The 19,067-nt window shown below is 34.8% G+C and overlaps 1 protein-coding gene across 4 annotated transcripts in view; it reads right to left on the bottom strand.

Annotated features, from left to right (window-relative positions):
* The window catches only part of SUCO (SUN domain containing ossification factor), an 85,193-nt gene that overhangs the window by 18,356 nt on the left and 47,770 nt on the right, over positions 1-19,067 (bottom strand). For 2 of the 4 annotated variants that reach the window (XM_023640561.2, XM_070267668.1), the window contains 9 exons: positions 18,582-18,687; positions 16,578-16,598; positions 16,317-16,372; positions 15,726-15,817; positions 14,316-14,381; positions 8,262-8,330; positions 7,390-7,480; positions 3,447-4,610; positions 509-596 (listed from right to left, as the gene is read on the bottom strand). In XM_023640561.2, the coding sequence (XP_023496329.2) occupies positions 509-596; positions 3,447-4,610; positions 7,390-7,480; positions 8,262-8,330; positions 14,316-14,381; positions 15,726-15,817; positions 16,317-16,372; positions 16,578-16,598; positions 18,582-18,687 (1,753 nt within the window). The remainder of the gene's footprint in view (positions 1-508; positions 597-3,446; positions 4,611-7,389; positions 7,481-8,261; positions 8,331-14,315; positions 14,382-15,725; positions 15,818-16,316; positions 16,373-16,577; positions 16,599-18,581; positions 18,688-19,067) is intronic. The other 2 variants (XM_023640563.2, XM_070267669.1) reach the window with 1 other exon arrangement.

The raw sequence follows: 19,067 nt of genomic DNA, 5'->3' as shown, positions 1-19,067 counted from the left end.
TGGTCTATAAAAACTTACTAATAAACATCACACTTAATAGTGCAACACTGAAATTGTTCCCTTGAAATCAACAAGACAGGGGAATGGCCACGATTGCATCACTCTATAGGTCTAGGCAAGAGAGAAGAAAAAAATAAAAAGGTATAGGGATTAAGCAGAAAAAAGAGAGTTGCTCTTATTTGCCATTAGTAAGATTATCTACATAGAAAACCACAAAAGATTTCAGAGTGTAACAAAGTTGCACAAAAGTCCACTGCACTTCTACACACATATACACACACACAAATCTAGAAATGCAATAGGAATAATGCTCAAGAAAATTTTCCTTACAGGACATGTTGATGCTAATAGCTTGTAAGTTTCTAAACATGACATCACATAACAGCCTTGATAATTAGCTATCAGAGGAAAAAGTGAACCAACATTACTTATCCTTCTTACCAGCGAGATCCTACAAAATTCAATGGAAATTTATGTAAAAAGTAAATAAGGTATGAAGATGACCAACCTGCTCCTCTGCTATTCTTGAAGTATTCTGAAGTTTAACTATTGTTTTATTGAAAGCCTTTTGCATTTCTTCCATTTGTTTTCGGTACCTGTGGAGTAAGAATTGATTTAAATTTGCTTTAATTTCTTATTTATTAATTTATTACTGGAAATATGCTTCTGATTTCAATATATGAGATAAATCCACTTTTCTGAAAATGGCTCTTATTGAGGCCCATGCAATACAGGAATACTTACAAAGGTAGACTAAAAAGGTCCCTCAAAGTTTTCGCTACCTCAACATCAACTCTACGCACCTCACTGCCATATAAGATTTATTAGTTACATATATGGTCAATTTATTTACTACAAAGGAGCCACGACCATACAACAGGAAAGGACAGCCTCTTCAATAAACGGTGTTGGGCAAACTCGACAGCCACACACAAAAGACTGAAACTGAGTCACTATCTTATACTATACACAAAAATTAACTCAAAATGGATTAAAGACTTGAATATAAGACCTGAAACCATAAAACGACTAGGAGAAAACATGGAGGGAAGCTCCTTGACAACAGTTTTGGAGACAGTTTTTTGGATTTGGCAACAAAAGCAAAAATAAACAAATGGGAGCACATCAAACTAAAAAGCTTCTGCACTGCAAAGGAAACCATGAAGAAAATGAAAACGCAACTTACTGAATGAGAGAAGATATTTGCAAATCATGTATCTAATAAGGGGTTAACATCCAAAATATATAAAGAACTCATACAACTCAATAGCAAAAAAACAATCTGATTAAAAAATGGGGAGAACGGGGACCGCCCTCGTGGCTTAGTGGTTAAAGTTCCATGTGCTCTGCTTCAGCAGCCAGGATTCATGGGTTTGGATCCCGGGTGTGAACCTACTCCACTCATCAGCTATGCTATGGAGGTATCCCTCATATAAATTGGAGAAAGACTGGCACAGATGTTATCTTAGGGCTAATCTTCCTCAAGCAAAAAAAGAGGAAGACTGGCAGTGGATGTTAACTCAGGGCAAATCTTCCTCACCAAAAAAAAGCAATGATAATGGGCAGAGGATCTGAATAGATATATTTCCAAAGAAAACATACAGATGGCTAACAGGTACATGAAAAGGTATTCAATATCACTAATCATCATCAGGGAAAAGCAGATCAAAACAACGAGTTATCAGCTCACACCTGTTAAAATGGCTATTATAAAACAGACAAGAAATAACATGTGGGCAAGGATGTGGACAAAGGCAACCCTTGTGCACTGTTCGTGGGAGTGTAAATTGGTGCAGCCACTATGGAAGACAGTATGGAAGTTCCTCAAAAAATTAAAAATAGAACTATCATATGATCCAGGAATTCTACTTCTGAGCATTTATCTGAAGAAAACAAAAACACTAACTTAAAAAGATATACGCAACCCTCATGTTCACTGCAGCATTATTTACAACAGCCAAGATTTCAAAGCAACCTAAGTGTCCACTGATGGATGAATAAAGAAAATGTGGTGTGTATATATATATAATGGACTATTATTCAGCTATAAAAGAAAAAAAAATCATGCTGTTTGCAACAGCCATGGGTAGACCCTGAGGGCATTAAGTGAAATAAGTCAGACAGAGAAAGACAAATACCTTCTGATCTCACTTATATGTGGAATCTTTAAAAAATAAAAAAACAAAAAAACCCCCCAAACTCATCAATACAGAGAATAGATTGGTGGTTGCCAGAGGCAGGGGGTGGGCAGTGGATGAAATAGGTGCAGGTCAAAAGGTACAAATTTCCAGATATAAAATGAGTAAGCCATGGTGATGTAATGTAATAGCATGTTGACTACAGTTATAATACTGTATTATATATTTGTTTGCTAAGAGAGCAGATCTTAAAAGTTCTCATCACAAAGAAAAAATTTGTGGTGATGGATGTCAACTAGACTTCCTGTGGTGACCATTCTGCTACATTCGATAGAAACATCGAATCATTATGTTGTACACCTGAAACTAATATATGTCGATTATACCTCAATTAAAAAGAAAAAGATTAGTGATTTCTGTGGTTCCTTTATGGGGATGGATAGGGGTGCAGGTGGGGAGGCAAGAGCAGGTATGAGGTAGCTAAGTGGGCATGCACAAACACACACACACACACAATTTGCCAATAAAGTTATGTGTTGATTAGGAAGAAACCCTCTTTAGGATATAATGACTACCTTTGTGACAACTCATTATTAGCACTTCAATTTAAGAGGAGTAGGAAAAGGTAGTGTTTCAGAAACTCTGGACAGAAACTTAGTACCTAGGTGGTTACAAAATCTTGAAGGAGAAGCCCTAAGGACATTGGACGCTTAAGGGATAAAAAAAGAGTTAGGTTTGAAAAATGGAGAACTGTGCCTGGGGTCTTAATCACTTTACAAGCACACTGGCACTGCCTCTGGCACTTACGAGCACAAGAGCATAAATTATTACAACTAGAGCTAGGATTCCAGGATTTGTTTGAAAGCGTGCAAATGTTCTCTAATTATCCAGTTCAGTCTACTCTACTCTTCACTTATTTAAACTCTTTAAATGATATCTTGGCAGGTTCCACCAAGAGCTTTAAGATCTACAGACTATAATTTTTCCCATGAGCTCTCTGGGAATCAAGCAGAAAAAGTGGCTAAAGTTAAACAAGAGAAGAAAAGAAGAAGCTGATGACAGATAATTCAAACATTATAAGCCTAATAATAAAAGTGTTACATCCTTTAGTACTTTTAAAAAAGAAAAACAATTCTTTAAGTCACTGATTGACATCCAAGTAGCTTACTTTCTCTCTCCAGCTAAAATAGCACTTACTACTATTATATCATGAGAGAATTAAATCCTCTCCTCCTCTAGTCACAGATCATATGCTGCTACTTAACTCACTATGCAAAGTAGATTGTGCTAATTCATAATACACCTTACCTTTGGCTAAGCTCCTCCAGGTAGCGACCACTGAGAGACATATTAACTTCTAAGGCTTTAATACGATTATTAAGTCTCATAAATACTGACTCCTTTTGATTTGATCCATGTACAAGATTTCCATTAGCATACCCTAGATCTGTAGAATTTTGTAATTCAGCATAAAAATCTGTAGCTGTCCTCTGTAACCCTCTTAAAAGGGCATCTTCTGGAGACTGTTCTTCCTCTTTTACTTCAGGTACTGAAGAAGAATCTACAACAGGAGTCAAAATTTGCTTTGGTGTGTCAGCTACGCTCATTTTGGCTTCTCCATCTTCACTGTCTGGCACAGTGGCTGTGTTTACAGGTGGCACTATTGTTTCAGTTAGCTTTGTGATAATTTGCATGGAGTTTAAGTCTTCTTTTACAATATTATCCATTACTTCATTAAGTTTATTTGTTTCATAGATCACAGTTGACTTCTCTACAGAACTAAAACTCTCAGACTTCTTTTCTGTTTCATTATCAACTTCAACAGAACTCTCTTGGGTAATCACTTGTGATGGTGTATGTCCTGCCTCATATTTAATAGGCTCAGATAATTCTGTTTTAGATAATGAATTGATTTCCGGAGTAACATCCAAGAGAACAGACTGAGAAAGAGTTTGAGGATGGCTTGGTTCAAGTTTAATTGCATCTAAGGTGTGATTAATCAAATCACCTTGGTGCATATCACTTAAGTCACCCAGAACAGTAGTTTCAGTTTCCTTTTCCTTACTTTTACCATCCAATTCTCCACTCGGAGGTTGCAATACTGAAACGTCTACTGATTCTGCAGGCAGTAATAATGGTGGTTGAGCTGACACAAGATAATCTTTTTCTTTACTCACATCAGTTCTGCTGCGTTGCCGATAAAGAGCAATTCTGACTGAACACCACTTATATATGTATTCCGCAAAACTAGAAATACAACAAATTGTGGTCAATTCACTGCAAAATATTTGCGTCTCTGACTCAAACCAGGGTGATGATTCATCCTCCTGTTCACCGCTACCCAAAAGGGTCACTGTAGATGGACTGGCCTCCTCTTCTTCTTCTTGAACTAGTTGTACAATAGGACTCTCTTTGGGAGTATCTGGTGATGATGGCTGTGTGTCATGTACATGTCCTTCAGTGGTTACAAACCTAGAAATACATACGATAATTACAAATCACTTTAATTAGAACTCTAAAGCTAAAATTATGTTTATGGAAAATAAATGTATCATACACAAAATAAAAGGCAGGAAATATAGAAGAAACTCAAATTTTTTTGCATGAATTTTTCCCCTTCAAATCATTTTCATTATAAAAACAAACATTATTCAAAAATGGTAACAGAAAGACCATTTATCAAGTGACCAGCCAGGTGACTCAAATGATCATATTTACCAAATCAACCTTGCTTTTCTTTAATCTCTGTTTAAGAACCATTTGTATGTGAATACTTCTACTTACTGAATGTATCGTGTACCTTTCCTCCCACAAATAGTCACTAAATCTTTTTCAAGCCTCATCACCCATTACATAGAAATTGAGCAACCCAAGGACTATAAAGTCGCAGAGCTAGAACTAGAATCCGGGATTCTTAATACTTATGGACTTTGTGCTTGAATATGCTACTTTTAAAAGGCAGCTAGATTGATCAAAGATAATTTTTCTGTGGATGATTGAGGAATTCCAACGTGGCATTACACACTACACATACACATACACACTCACACACACACACTCACGATTATCTGCTTTAGGGAGAAGAAACATATCCCTCCTCCCCAAAATAATCTTAATATCATCTGGGCTAGTTTTTCATTATTTAAAGCCAAATACTTAACCACTTTAGTGAAGGTCTTGACTAATAAACTTACAGTGCCACTAACTCAATCCCATCTTTGGGCTCCAGAGTATGTGTGTAGGGTACGGAACAGTGGGGAATAGAGCTAGTGGGAATAGTGCTATAATTATGTCTGTGGTTCCCTCCAAGAGAAAGAAAATGAATTTCTGGGTGTGGCCCTTACAGCACAAAAGGTACAACCTGGAAAAATAATTTGAAAACTAAAAAGAAACATCTTCATATAAAAATTTTCCTACTCTGAAAAATTACTAAGAATGCCAGGAAATGTCTTCAAATAAAGACTAATATCACAATAGCAAAGGTAGGAATAAACTAGACAATATCTAAAAGCTGGACTTTCATTTTGTTGACAGGAATAGTAAATAGACCAAACTAAAACATAATTAAGCTACGTTTCTCCAAAGACAATACAGATATATACACAGGATCTCTAATAACATTTCTTACGTACTCAGGTGGTATGTAAGAAAGGTGCTTATTATCTACTAGATAACTATGACAGTAGAAGGAACAATGTCTGAAGAAGGGGAGGGAGAAAAACCAAATTGAACTAATTTGGTAAAAATTAAGTTATATAACATCTATGTACAACCTAATTGGAGCCATACTTAAAAAAACACACATCAAACTTGGGAAAAGAAAGTCAGTCATCTTTTCCTAACTTCATCAGTGACACTCTACCATGGATTCTTTTATTTTCATTTATTTTCTTTAAAGGATTGCCATATAATCATCAAAAAGAATTTAAGACAAACATACATGAAGAAACATTAAGTAAAAACATAAACAATTATGTAAAAGTATCTACTAAAAACCAAACTCTAACATAGAAAAGTAAAAACTGCTACATTAGCCTGATGTGTTATCTTTCAACAAATATTCATACATATATATATATATATACATATATGTGCTGTGTATATGTATGTGTGTGTGTGTGTATATATATAGGTAAAATTAGTTTCATTTAGTTTTGAAAAGTAAGACATACTATGTGTTAACTGAGGAAGCATTCAAAACCGGGACTAGCAATCACAGCTCCACATAATCAAAAACACCAAGAATGACTCTCCCAACTAGATTTCTTAGGACCTTCTAAGAATGACACATAATGCTACATAATCTCTCTAACCACCCAATAAATGCCTTTAGACACTTTCAGGATTAACATCAGAGAATACAAATTTGTCACTGTGCCCATCAAAGCACAAAAAGCTCATTTTTCAATTAGTATGGTACTTACGAATTACAGCTCAAAGATGTACTCCACATTGCAGATTTCAGTACATATTACCTTGCACTAACTGTGTCATGTTCAAATATCTTATCCTCTTGAATAGAGCACCTCTGAGAGAAGGGCTTTCAAAGTTTTACAGGGCTATATCTAATGAAACATACACAAACTAAATTTACAATAACTAAACCCAATTACCCAAATCATTATGAGCTTATCTATTATAAATTAGAAGTAGAGGTGCCAAAAAAACCTTACATCATCTCTGGTAAAGAACAAAAGATGAGGATATTTTAGACACTACCTACCATACACACATCCCTGCCCAAAGTGCCCCGCTGCAACCTAGGGAAAGACCTATATCGTTCAATTTGAGAAACTGAGCACTGTACGAGTTTGCTGTGTGACCAACACATTATATACGGATCACTGTTCTAGCTATTTCAGGTACCCTTTAGAGCTTTTCTAGGCATAGCAAAGATACTTAACCAATGTTTTTAAATTTGAACTTAATAAAAACAGGCCTTTAAAATTTGTCCTCAAACCTAGACCTGTAGAGTTAGGTCAATTATTTGCAATAAGGAAAAGATTCAACGTCATGAATAATAAAAGTAGTACATAATATCAAAACAACAAAGATTTGATCTGCAGTGAAGTATATTCCTAGTACCCAAAAAGCAACTCAAAGATACTTTAAGTAGCTGTGGAATGTCTGCCCTATGACTCAGAGCTTTCTATAGATAATCATTTCACATGCAAATCACAAGTATCTTTTTATGTAGTCATATACTTAGTTCTCCACTTTAATAGAACTCTAATATCACAATATGACTTACTCAGGTGATGGAACAGGAGTTGGAACAGGAGCTGATTCAGGCATTTTAGGTGGAGTTGTGGCAGTGGCATTCTCAGATATACTTTTATTTCCTATTTTAAGAAAGATGCCCATGTTGAGTTTAATTTTAAAAAGCTATATCATGAAAATATTTTACTATAACAAATGAAAAGATCTTTAGTTTCTCAGGGGAGAAGGAAAAACTCGAAGAGGTTTGCTACTGCAGACTTTGGTTTTTTCCATCAAAGTTCTTTAAGAAAGAAACGATCGTACCAGGTCACAACTACTAGTACTGCATACTTTCTCAGCTTCTCAGATAATTAAAGCAAGTCAGGTGACTACGAATTCTGTGTAATCTTATATGATTAATGTCTTGTAGACACCTGAGAGAGTTACTAAAGAGAATGAGAAGAAATAAATGGGTCATTTTAAGTTGGCACTTAGAATTAAGTATTTTTTTAAAAACAAAAAAGGCAATATTGTTTCTCTTTGTTAATAATATTATTTGGCATTCTGTAAGGAAAAATTGTTTTCTATATCGAGTAGCTATTTGATACATAAAAGAAAAGGTTACGTGAAGTATCATTAGGGCATCAAAACCTCAGGAAAGAGATAAGGGATAAAATCATTACTTCTACACAGCAAGGAAGAGTCAAAAAACAAATTCATGAATTTTAGACAGACAGGATCCTATTATAAAAGAGAACTTGTGAAATTCAAACAATGAATTAACAGAAGATTAGAAAGTTCCTCTGGATCATTCCTATATTCCTAAATGAAAAATCATATTACTTGGCTTATTAATTAATTTTCCTAACTAGAAAGACCCCCAGAGTATGCGATATTTAAAAGACCCATAAAATGATTAGGTACCTTCCATCAGGTCTTCAGTTTTTGCTCCCAGAATATTAGCGGCAATATTCACCATATTTAGAATGGCATCTAAAACAAAATTCAATCAGAAAAAATACCAATACTCCTAAATATTCTCATATAACTTAATATCAGATAGTCGAAAAACCACTGATAAAGGTCTTTGAATTTTTTTGGACTAATTACCTTTTTATTTATTTTACTATGTAAGTCCAATATAGGACACAAATTTTAGCCAAAAAGTATAAAGCATAAGTCTCAATTTTTATATTCAGAAGGAACTTAAAATTTAAATATACTTTTTTTGTAAAGCTTCCCCAAACATTTTATCAAAACACTATCTTCAGCATATTACAAAATTCAAGTATAATTCAACGCATCGCCTATACTGAGACCAGAAAGAAATGTGACAACCAAAATTTATATTTTACAGAAAGTCTGTTTTTCTTTAAAAAAGGTTCTACAGTTTAGGGGTCAGCCTGGAGGCACAGTGGTTAAGTTTGCACGTTCTGCTTCAGCAGCCCAGGGTTCGCCGGTTTGGATCGCAGATGTGAACCTACGCACCGCTTGTCAAGCCATGCTGTGGCAGGCATCCCACATATAAAGTAAAGGAAGATGGGCCTGGATGTTAGCTCAGGGCTAGTCTTCCTCAGCAAAGAGGAGGACTGGTGGCAGATGATAGCTCAGGGCTAATCTTCCTCAAAAAAAAAAAAAAGGTTCTACAGTTTAAAACAAAACAAAAAAGCTGGAAGAAACAAAAGCTTTTCCTAAACAGGTGATGATAATGGGCAAAACTAAACAAAATGAGGAGATTATTATCCAAAGGACAGCAGAAAGATTTTGTTATTTTTAACTATGAACATGTAATATCTACTGGTAATATGGTTAAATCCCAAATTGATACTGAATAGAATCAAATTTCTTCGATGACTTTTAACAATGTTTTATGGATAATAAATCACACAAATTCTTCTGTGAATTGGGTGGGTATGGGCATGAGCAGATTAACTAAAAGTCAAAGTCATAAAATTCTAAGTGTTGTAGGTAGAGCAATCTGCAAACTTTCTAACTATGCCTCTCCTTCCAAAGAGTATATTTGGAAGATGAATAAAGTGGTACAAACCTTAGTATCTACTTAAATAGCTAAAGGTACATGAGGACCACAAAACAGCAGAACTCCAGGAAAGGCTGGTGTTGGGAACAGGAAGCTTCTTGATGTAATTTCAAGGAAAATTAACTTCCAATCCCAATCTAATCTCTGAAATTCCACCAGAAGCAAATTCATCAGTCTCAGATATTTCTCCTATTAAAATACTAAAATCTGGCTGGGGATAAATAGTAAGCCACATCAATTATTTCCATCTTAGTCTCCTTTCCTAAAAGGGATCCATAGGGTTTTCATCACACTTTCAATAAAAAACAACAAATGTGACTCAGCCATAAAAAAAGACAAAATGATCCCATTCGCAACCACATGGATGAACCTTGAGGGCATCATGTTAGGCGAAATAAGCCAAACAGAGAAAGACAAACACCATATGACTTCACTCATATGTGGAATGTAAACAAAGTTACGGGCAAAAAGAATAAATTAGTGGTTACCGGGGGAAGGGGGGTGGAGGGTGGGCACAAGTGGTGAAGGGGCATACTTATATGGTATATGATAAACAATAATGTACAACTGAAATCTCACTATGTTATAAGATATTATGACCACCATAAAAAACACACACACACACAACAGATGTGAAAAGTAGGAAAGGATCTAAGGGGGCACAAGCTAACACATCAAGAAGGTTGGGAACAACCCAAGCACTGTCACCTGGAGCTGACCCTGTAAATACAAGCTTTACAGTAGGAGAAAGTAGTAGGAGATTTTACACTGCTTTAAAAGTGGTAACTAGTAGACAGTTATTAATTACAATCTTTACATAATTATGATTCTATAATTTGAAAGACAACAAAGCAGTGGTACCTTGTTTCCAATCATTAGTATAACACACAAAAGCTTTATATTGCTTTTTAAATGTCTAGGATTATAGGTCAACCTTGCCCTTTGACCTGGCAAATTGATAAACAGAGAAGTGGCCTTGGCTCTTAGGCTAAAGAGATGCCTCAGCATGAGATAAAAACAAGAATGGAAACTCCGTATTCCCTCACAAACCAAGATAAAGTAGCAATGGAAACTCTGTTATTCCCTCATAACCCCGCTTTTAATGCCAACCAACACAGCAATGGTAGGATGTGATCTTCTACTTAGCCCGCAGGCGAAAGTTTGGTCAAAGCTGACTGCTTCACAGATCCCAAATTTTGGAGTCAAGTCTATACTCTCAGATTTCAAATTTTTTGGCATTTATTATCAAAGAACTCAAGAAAAGAACATATCTATTAATCTGAGTAAAGAAAGTAGCTTTAGAGTATTACTTTTTAACCTAAATTTTAATACTAGCACCTATAATAAGGAAGATTTACACTATTCATCATTTTAAAATATTATTTATTATCACCATTTCAGGGGGCCACTTAGTAAAAAAAAGCAAAATTCGGCAAATTTCTACTTCTCAGCCTATCTAACCTATAAGAAATAATTTTGCCAAGTTCACAGAACACTGCCAAATGTAGTCTAATTTTTCGTCTTTTGAGAGAAAGCAGCTTTTTGAATATTCTATTCTTACCATTCTCAATTTGCATCTAAACATATGACAGCTTGTCATGATAATCTGCCCACTAATAAGCATTCCAAATAGGTTAAGGTAATAATCTGGAATATAGTGCCAAACTAGATACCTGTCCCTAATTTCTCCTGGATTAGCCAACATCTTTATCTTTGAGTTGGGCAACTATTCATTCCACCTCATTCCTTCAGGAATGAATCCTCCTAGGGACCAAATATCAACATGCTATACTCAGTCTCCAGCACACCAATGGGTCTTTCTGAAACAGAAAATGAACCACCTATGCTACAACATAACAAGACAAAGCAACAGAAAAACTACTTCCTCCCATGTGTATTCAGCTACCTCTGCAACATGTCCACCTTCATTCTCTCTTCTTTCTAGGACCTTAAAATACATACATTCATAAGGAATACTTTGACTTAAAAGAAAACAAAAGTATATTTTCTTGTTACATGTCTTAAACATATACACAGAATCCTGGTGTTTAGTAGATCTGACAATTCTAACAAAATGCAGACCATATTTAAGAGTAAAGGTAGACTTCCAAGAATATCAAAGTAGAGCGTGATCTGGAAAATCCACACGACAAAGCACAAGGAAAGCAGTCATATGAAGAATTCTTGCTGATGTAAAATATTTAAATGTTCTGGTTAAAGAACGTAACAAAAGAATCAGGCAGAAGCATTGCCAAAACTGGCATACACACAAAGCCAAGAATGCTGCTCTCTCCAAGACAGTTTCTCCCTTTTGGCAGTTAAGTAAATTATATAATATCAAGAATGTCTACATCTACAGTATGCATGCTTCAAGACAACCAAGTCCCATCAGAAGCAACCTACTCTGATAACATGCATTTCCCATAACCACTAACTGCTCAACAGCAAAAGGAAAAAGGAGTGTCATTAGGATTAAAGCCACAGAACTCTGTTTGGGAGACACCAGGTAAATATTAAAAGCAAAGTAAACATTGGTCCAAAACTGACCAATTTCAAACTAATTTAGAAAGTGGTGATGATTGCAGTTAAACTGGGACATTCAAGTGCCAGAGACTAGCTATCTGGCTTGATTCCACTCTGTCATGTACTCCTTACGGTTACACTACCTTGGAGACAGTAGCAAGGTCGGGCTTAAAAACAGTCCCAGACCCTTCAGAGAAAACTAACAGGATCCAGGTATAGAAAGCTGCAGTGTTAGGTCATGCCTATAGGCTTTATGACAGCAAAGTCATATCACTCAGCTCCTACAGCCTCTCTTGCTCTAAAACTTCAAGAGATGGAGATCTTTTTAAACTGCATCTTCCACGCTAGGGTCAGTAGACATCCTCCCAACCCATCTTGTCTCACTGTATAAATTCTTGCAAGACCTAGAACACTGGAAGGTAAATGACTGCCTTTCCAGAGATCCATAGAAGAGATTTTTAGTTAACAAGAAACACACCATCAAGGAGAAAGAGCCAAAAGGTAGACTCTAAAGAAGATTCTATGTCTAATTAATTAAAACAATAGCTTGGTCAAAGACGTGACTACAAATAGGGAAATGTCCTCTGCTGAAATATAGCTAGGTTTTACTGGTGTCTAGGAGTTAATCCCAAAAGAAAAGAGAAAAAGAAACCAAGAATATCAATAGCGTTTTCCTTTACTATGGTAAGGCATTACTTCCCTAAGGTGCCCCCACCCTTCCAGTAACCACAAGAAGCTAGAGATCTTTTAGTCTGGGACTATTTTCTGGCCCCATAAAATAAAGATGCTCCCTCACTGCTAATTCAGCATCACTGAGCTATGATGACTATTACATAACAGAATTTTCTAATACAAATTTAAGGACACCAACAATAACATAAATATCCAGATAAATAAAATAGCACCATTTTTCACTCCTAAAAAGCTACATCCTACAGCAGTGAATGACACATCTATTTTTAATGCCATCACAAACTAGATAGCTAAGGACCCTATTAAAAGTAATCAGTAATAGGGGCTGGCCCGGTGGTATAGTGGTTAAGTTCCCGCACTCCACTCTGGCAGCCCAGGGCTTGCAGGTTTGGATCTGGGTGAGGACCTACACATTGCTCGTCAAGCGATGCTGCAGCTGTCCAACATACAAAATAGAGGAAGAACGGCACAGATGTTAGCTCAGGGACAATCTTCCTCAAGCAAAAAGAGCAAGACTGGCAAGAGATGTTAGCCCAGGGACAATATTCCTCACCCAAAATAAAATAAAATAGAATAAAAAGTAGTCACTAATAACTAAAAAGGTGACTAGCAATAGAGTAAAATAAAACACTGAGCTAATATGTAACAAAATTAAATAACAAAAAAAGGATTTTCTTTTTAACACTCTTCTTCCTGTTCCTTAAAAAGTCTACCTAAGTCTATAGCCTTTCATGGAGGGGAAGAGGAGAAGGAGAAAGGAAAGGGGAAAAAGAAGTGACTCTTAACTCCATATACCATAGCTCAGGTATATAAACCTAAGCACTACTGGTTGAGTATCTGCAAGAGACAATGTGCACAGTGAGACTGGGATTCAAGCAGTTCAACTCACTAAGTCAACAAGGGAAATGCACAAGCAGCTAATCTTCAATTTTACTAAAATTTACTTATATTAAATACAATTTAAAAAGAAAACTTCTTCTAATAAGTTTTATATTCTTCAGGAATAACCAAAAATAACAAACATTAAATATACCTACCCACATTCCAACTGTAATAATATAAAGTACCAGTTGGTAATGGTCTTTCCCGGAATCTCCTTAGCTAGCCGACCACTAGGTTCGGATACCAGGTTGGAATGACAAGAAACTAAACCACTAGTATCTTAGTCATTGTATCTTTAGTTTACAAGGAGTATATTATTATTACTATCATTGTTATTGATTGGGAGTCATTATTATTATAGACAAGAACAGCTGTTATATTTTGTAATTAAACAGGGACCAAATATCCATAGATTAAAGAATCCTCATTTTCTAGGATTTCACTGATACATAGCACCTCTGAAACTACCGTCCAAATTCCTTTCCCATCCAGTATGATTACCCAGATGCTCCCATTCACATGGTCTAGGACCTCTTTAATAATTCTTTCCCTAAGTAAATTCACAGCCTTTCTTCACTCTACGGAATTTGCCAAAAAATATGAGCATCTAATTATAGTAGAAGAACCAACTTATGCCTTTTTTTCCTCTCCTCATTCTTTTCATCTACTCTTCTATTTTATTTCCACAGAAATTCTTTTGAAAAGCCACTATCTTTGATTTCAACTCAAGTTCAACACTGGGAGTAGGAGCCTCCTAAACTATACCACAACAAAATGTCCACATATGTCAGGAAAAAAAGTTAAATACTTAATTGTTACTAGGAAAACCCCAATATACTCACTTGTAGCAGAACCAAGAAGATTTTTTGAGGATTTATCCTCCCCATTATTATAATCCAGTGGATAATCTGTTTAAAGAGAAAATGAAGGTAGTGATGCTGAGAAATATCTCCAATAATATATTTAAAAGCTCCAATTATGTCCTGTCAAAGTTAGCTGATGTTTGGGGCCAGCCCCACAGTGTAGTGGTTAAGTTCGGCACATTCCACTTTGGCAGCCTAGATTCACGGGTTCAGATCCTGGGCATGGAACTATACCACTTGTCAGCCATGCTGTGGTGGTAGCCCACATATAAAGTGGAGGAACACTGGCATAGATGTTAACTAAAGGCTAATCTTCCTCAAGCAAAAGAAAAACAAGGAAGACTGGCAATGGATGTTAGCTCAGGGCTAATCTTCCTCAGCAGAAAGAAAAACAAAGTTAGCTAATGTTTAAGACAAATTTTGTAATAAATATTCACTATAAATCTAAAATATGTTCACATTAAGAAAATGAGATTTCGAAGCCATTTATCAAACAGATGTAAACCAAGGAAAATAATTCTGCTGCTTACCAAAATTTTAATCCCTTTTATAAGATTTTTATTCAAACTTTCAATGTAATTTACCAACCCCTAGTAAATATCTTCATTTCACTTATGGGAAATCTAGGGAAGGGAAAATTTAGATTGTCTAGATCATGATTTAAGATATTTTAAAACAAGGACTTGATAAGTAGAAATGGAGGGTGCCATAAAACCTTCTCCTATCCCCTCAACCTCACAAGAGTTTCTCAAAGGCTCAGGCCTCGATGTGCTTGCTCTTGGGCTCAAGACAAATCAAAGGAATTAATGCTCAATTCTACTATTTCAGTTACCTTATGAGTTTAATAGGTTTTCAGGCCTGGCATAGGGATACAATCATAATTTATAGCACTGATACTATGGAAGGAAGTTCCAGTTACAAATAACTGATTGATAAGCTTGGAAAACAACTCAATTTACAAAGCAGAAAATCATTTTAGAAAACAGGTTTAAGAAAAACTTAGTCATTAGGGTTAAAAACAATGAAAAACTGGGGCCGGCCTCATGGCCGAGTGGTTAAGTTCACACGCTCTGCTTCGGTGGCCCAGGGTTTTGCGAATTCAGACCCTGGGTGCGGACCTAGCACCACACATCAGGCCATGCTAAGGCGGTATCCCACATGCCACAACTAGAAGGACCCACAACTAAAATAAACAACTATGAACTGGGGGGTTTTGGGGAGAAGAAAGAAAAATAAATAAATAATTTATTTAAAAAGAAAAAGAAGAAACTAAAGTCTAAAGACAATCATCATAATGATTTTTTAAAGGCACCTATACTTACCCATTATTATTCAACTTAAAAAAGCAAAAATACATACATAGTAGTTACCTGTTTGAAAGCCACTTACCATAGTCCTCATCAAATAGTTCTTGGCGTTCTGACTGATACTGGGAATCAGCAATCTCTTCATATTCTTCCACCATGCTAGTGCCAAATACCCTATTAACAACAATTTTATTAAAGACTTTCAAAACAAAACAGAGTTCCTACGACTCACCTCTTCACAATAAATGACAAAATACAGTAACTTTGGTCATATTTTGAGGGCCATTAGCTTTTCGACTCCAAAATAATGACTGCTCCTTACACTGAAGTCATACACTTTTCCATTAAAATGTAAAATTAATCTATTTAAGGCATTTAAAAACATAATGACCAAGTACTGATTTCAGTTAAAATGTTTACATATATTATCATGACAGCAAAATAGCAAGCAAACTAAACCAAACACATAAAATGATGATTATTTTTTCTCAGAGGAAATTTTGGCATTTTTCTAAAATGTATTCAAGAGCAAGAAAGGCTTAACAGCTTACATTTCTATGGTATACATAAATTTCATATAATGGAAAATTATTTCTTCACTTTAAACAAACTGGGATTTTTGTGTATCACTTTTTTTAAACCCACTCAGTAGATGTATTTTGTTCTATATTACCTTATAAGACTTAATGGACAAAAGTGCTCTGATCCAAAATGTGATATCAACTCCACCTAAAGAATAAAATGACATGAAATGGGAAGCCAGCACCATGCATGTGAGATTATCTAACAATATATTCAGTTTTTTTCATTACAACATTTATAAAAATAAAGTCCTATTTCCCCCAAAATCAATACTTGTAAAGTTCTGCTTTTTTGCCATGCAGTAACATGCCACGCCCTGTTATTTAATATTGCAAAAGAGAAGGTTGCTAACCTTTATGTACTTGATGAACATCTGAAGCAAGAGAAAGGAAAAGAAAAAGAAATCAGTTCCAAAGTCTGGATAACATGCCATAAGCAACATTTAATATTCGTAAATCATATTGCATAATTAGAGAAAGCAATGTACTGTGATGGATAACATTGTAGTACTCTTAATTCTTTGCAGACATCAAAGCAATGATTTAATTTTTACCATCACAACTAAAAAGTATAGTCTAATTGTAATAAAATAACTTTTTGGTTAAGTTAAATAACCTAAAACTCAATTGCTGCTGTTTTGTTTATCTGTTAGATAAGAAAGCATTCTAAAAGTAATTAATAAACAGTATCTAGAGACAACTTGCGCATTATATAACTTTAAATATTATTGAGATGTATCACGTTTATATCTATATATGAATTTATATATTGATATATGTGGATATACCCATGTACATACATACTGATGAAAAGATTAGCTAGCATAATATAAAATGGTATTTATTCTTGTATAACATTGTATACAAATTGTTTTAGGGAAAGCATGAGTTTTTGGTATGCTATGTTATTTCAAGTATAACTCAGAGAACTAGAAGCCGGATATTAATCCACTTTTAAAATACAAACTATTAAAAAGTAGTTTGTAGATTTGGGTTTAGTTCTTTTGGGGACAAGGAATACCCAGGTCAACCTGTATAACATTTATTACTATAACATAAGAATCAGAAGTAATTAGTTTTTGCTTTTAGACTTAATCCTACCAAAAAGGGCTTTTTAGAAAATTAATTGTCAAAATGCTCTAGTCTCTCACCATAAAAGGGAAAAGGTACAGAGGTTTATATGGCATTTTTTTATGCCACCAATAAAATGTTCTTCCATTATTAACAAAGTGGATGCTATAAAGAATGATCCTTGAAACTATTTTGTAACATGTGAGTTGTCTTATTTGTAAAATTAAATGCAATTGTATCACCTGCCAAATAATTTTTAACAATTGTTTCCTATAACTATCCTATATAAAAAGGTTATTAAAACAATTGTTTCAGGGGTCACTTTGAAAGGAACTAAAAATGTACCTTCATTTTTCTGAACATCGTTGAATCATTAACTGAGAATATCAATTGCATTTTAAAAATAGAATTTAGCATGTTTATACTGAGACTAGGAATACTACAAGTTTACCCATTCATAGAAGCCAATTTAACACATGCTTAAAAAAGACACAGACAGTAAAATCCCAGAAGACAACTAGATAAGTTGTAAGTTCTCACATGTGAAGAAGACAAGACAGAAGTTAGAGCTGCTGTCATTCCAAAGTTCATATTATTAATGCAGCAGTACTTTAAGCTGTGGCTATTATTTTAAAGAAAAAAAGGAGGGGAGGAGAGGAATAGGAAATTCCCATATTTTGTCTAAATCCAATTCAAGAGTAACAATTCTACTTGATTTATCGGTGGAGGAAGCAGCAGAAACACTGAAAATAAACGTCTAAAAGTTTACTTTATTTGAAATTGGTATTTTTTGAATTGAATATACAAAGAAATGGCAAAATCTATAATAATGACAAATAATTGGACACTAAGATTGAAATGATCTTAGAATCAGGTTCTAATCAATACGTTAAGAAATCAGACTTACTTCAAAGACTTCAGTGACTAACAATGATTTGGGTTTTGAAATAGAGAGAAATATAACATTATGAACATTTTATATAAAGACTCAAAAAATTAAGAGTTATAATGTGGAATTTCATCAGAGCCACAAATATCAAAAAACTGGCCTCGGTTTCTAGTTAAGCAGAAGGGAATGTACTGATATTTATAATATTAATAAATAATAATTTGCCTCATAAAATAATATATCCAAGCAAGAATTGTTTTACTAAATTGTATACTGCAGTAAATTTCCTCTTAATTTTTCTGATTTCTGAACAGGTATGGTGAGGTATAAAGGATGAATAACACGATAACACGTGTATTTTCATTACAGAAGACAGTCCTGTATTTATTAACATTACCTTCACATATTTTGCATACATCTGCTCATCTAAAGGGAAACTCTGGACATTCCTCTCATCTCTCCCATGAAAAGTACCCAGCTTAATCCACTTATTTGTAGGGTATCTAGAAAACATAAAATATATTCTTTTAAAAAAATCATAAAACATATATTGAGAGGTTCCATCTCATGTGCAAAATATATCCAGTGTATCTTTTTTTCTTCTCCAGGTGAACACACTGCCATAACATAGTTTAAATCTGAGTTAAACATTGAGTTGAAGAAATACATTTTCTTTTCCAAATAAAACTAACAGGTTTCTCTTTGCAAGGAAAGAATATCTTGAAAAAATCACACCATTGTCAAATGCAACGGAAAACAGGAGAAGACAAAAGTTGGAGCAAGATGGCTTCCTGGGGTTTGAGAGGGCTTCCTAGCAAACTGGAGGGTTTAAGACAGAAAGTAGCAAGAGATTGTTTTGGAAGAAGAAGGTACTACTCTTCAC

Source organism: Equus caballus, chromosome 5, assembly GCF_041296265.1.
Source record: "Equus caballus isolate H_3958 breed thoroughbred chromosome 5, TB-T2T, whole genome shotgun sequence".
NCBI lineage: Eukaryota > Metazoa > Chordata > Mammalia > Perissodactyla > Equidae > Equus > Equus caballus.
Note: the sequence above shows the minus strand (reverse complement) of the source record. Positions and strands in the feature narration are given on the sequence as shown.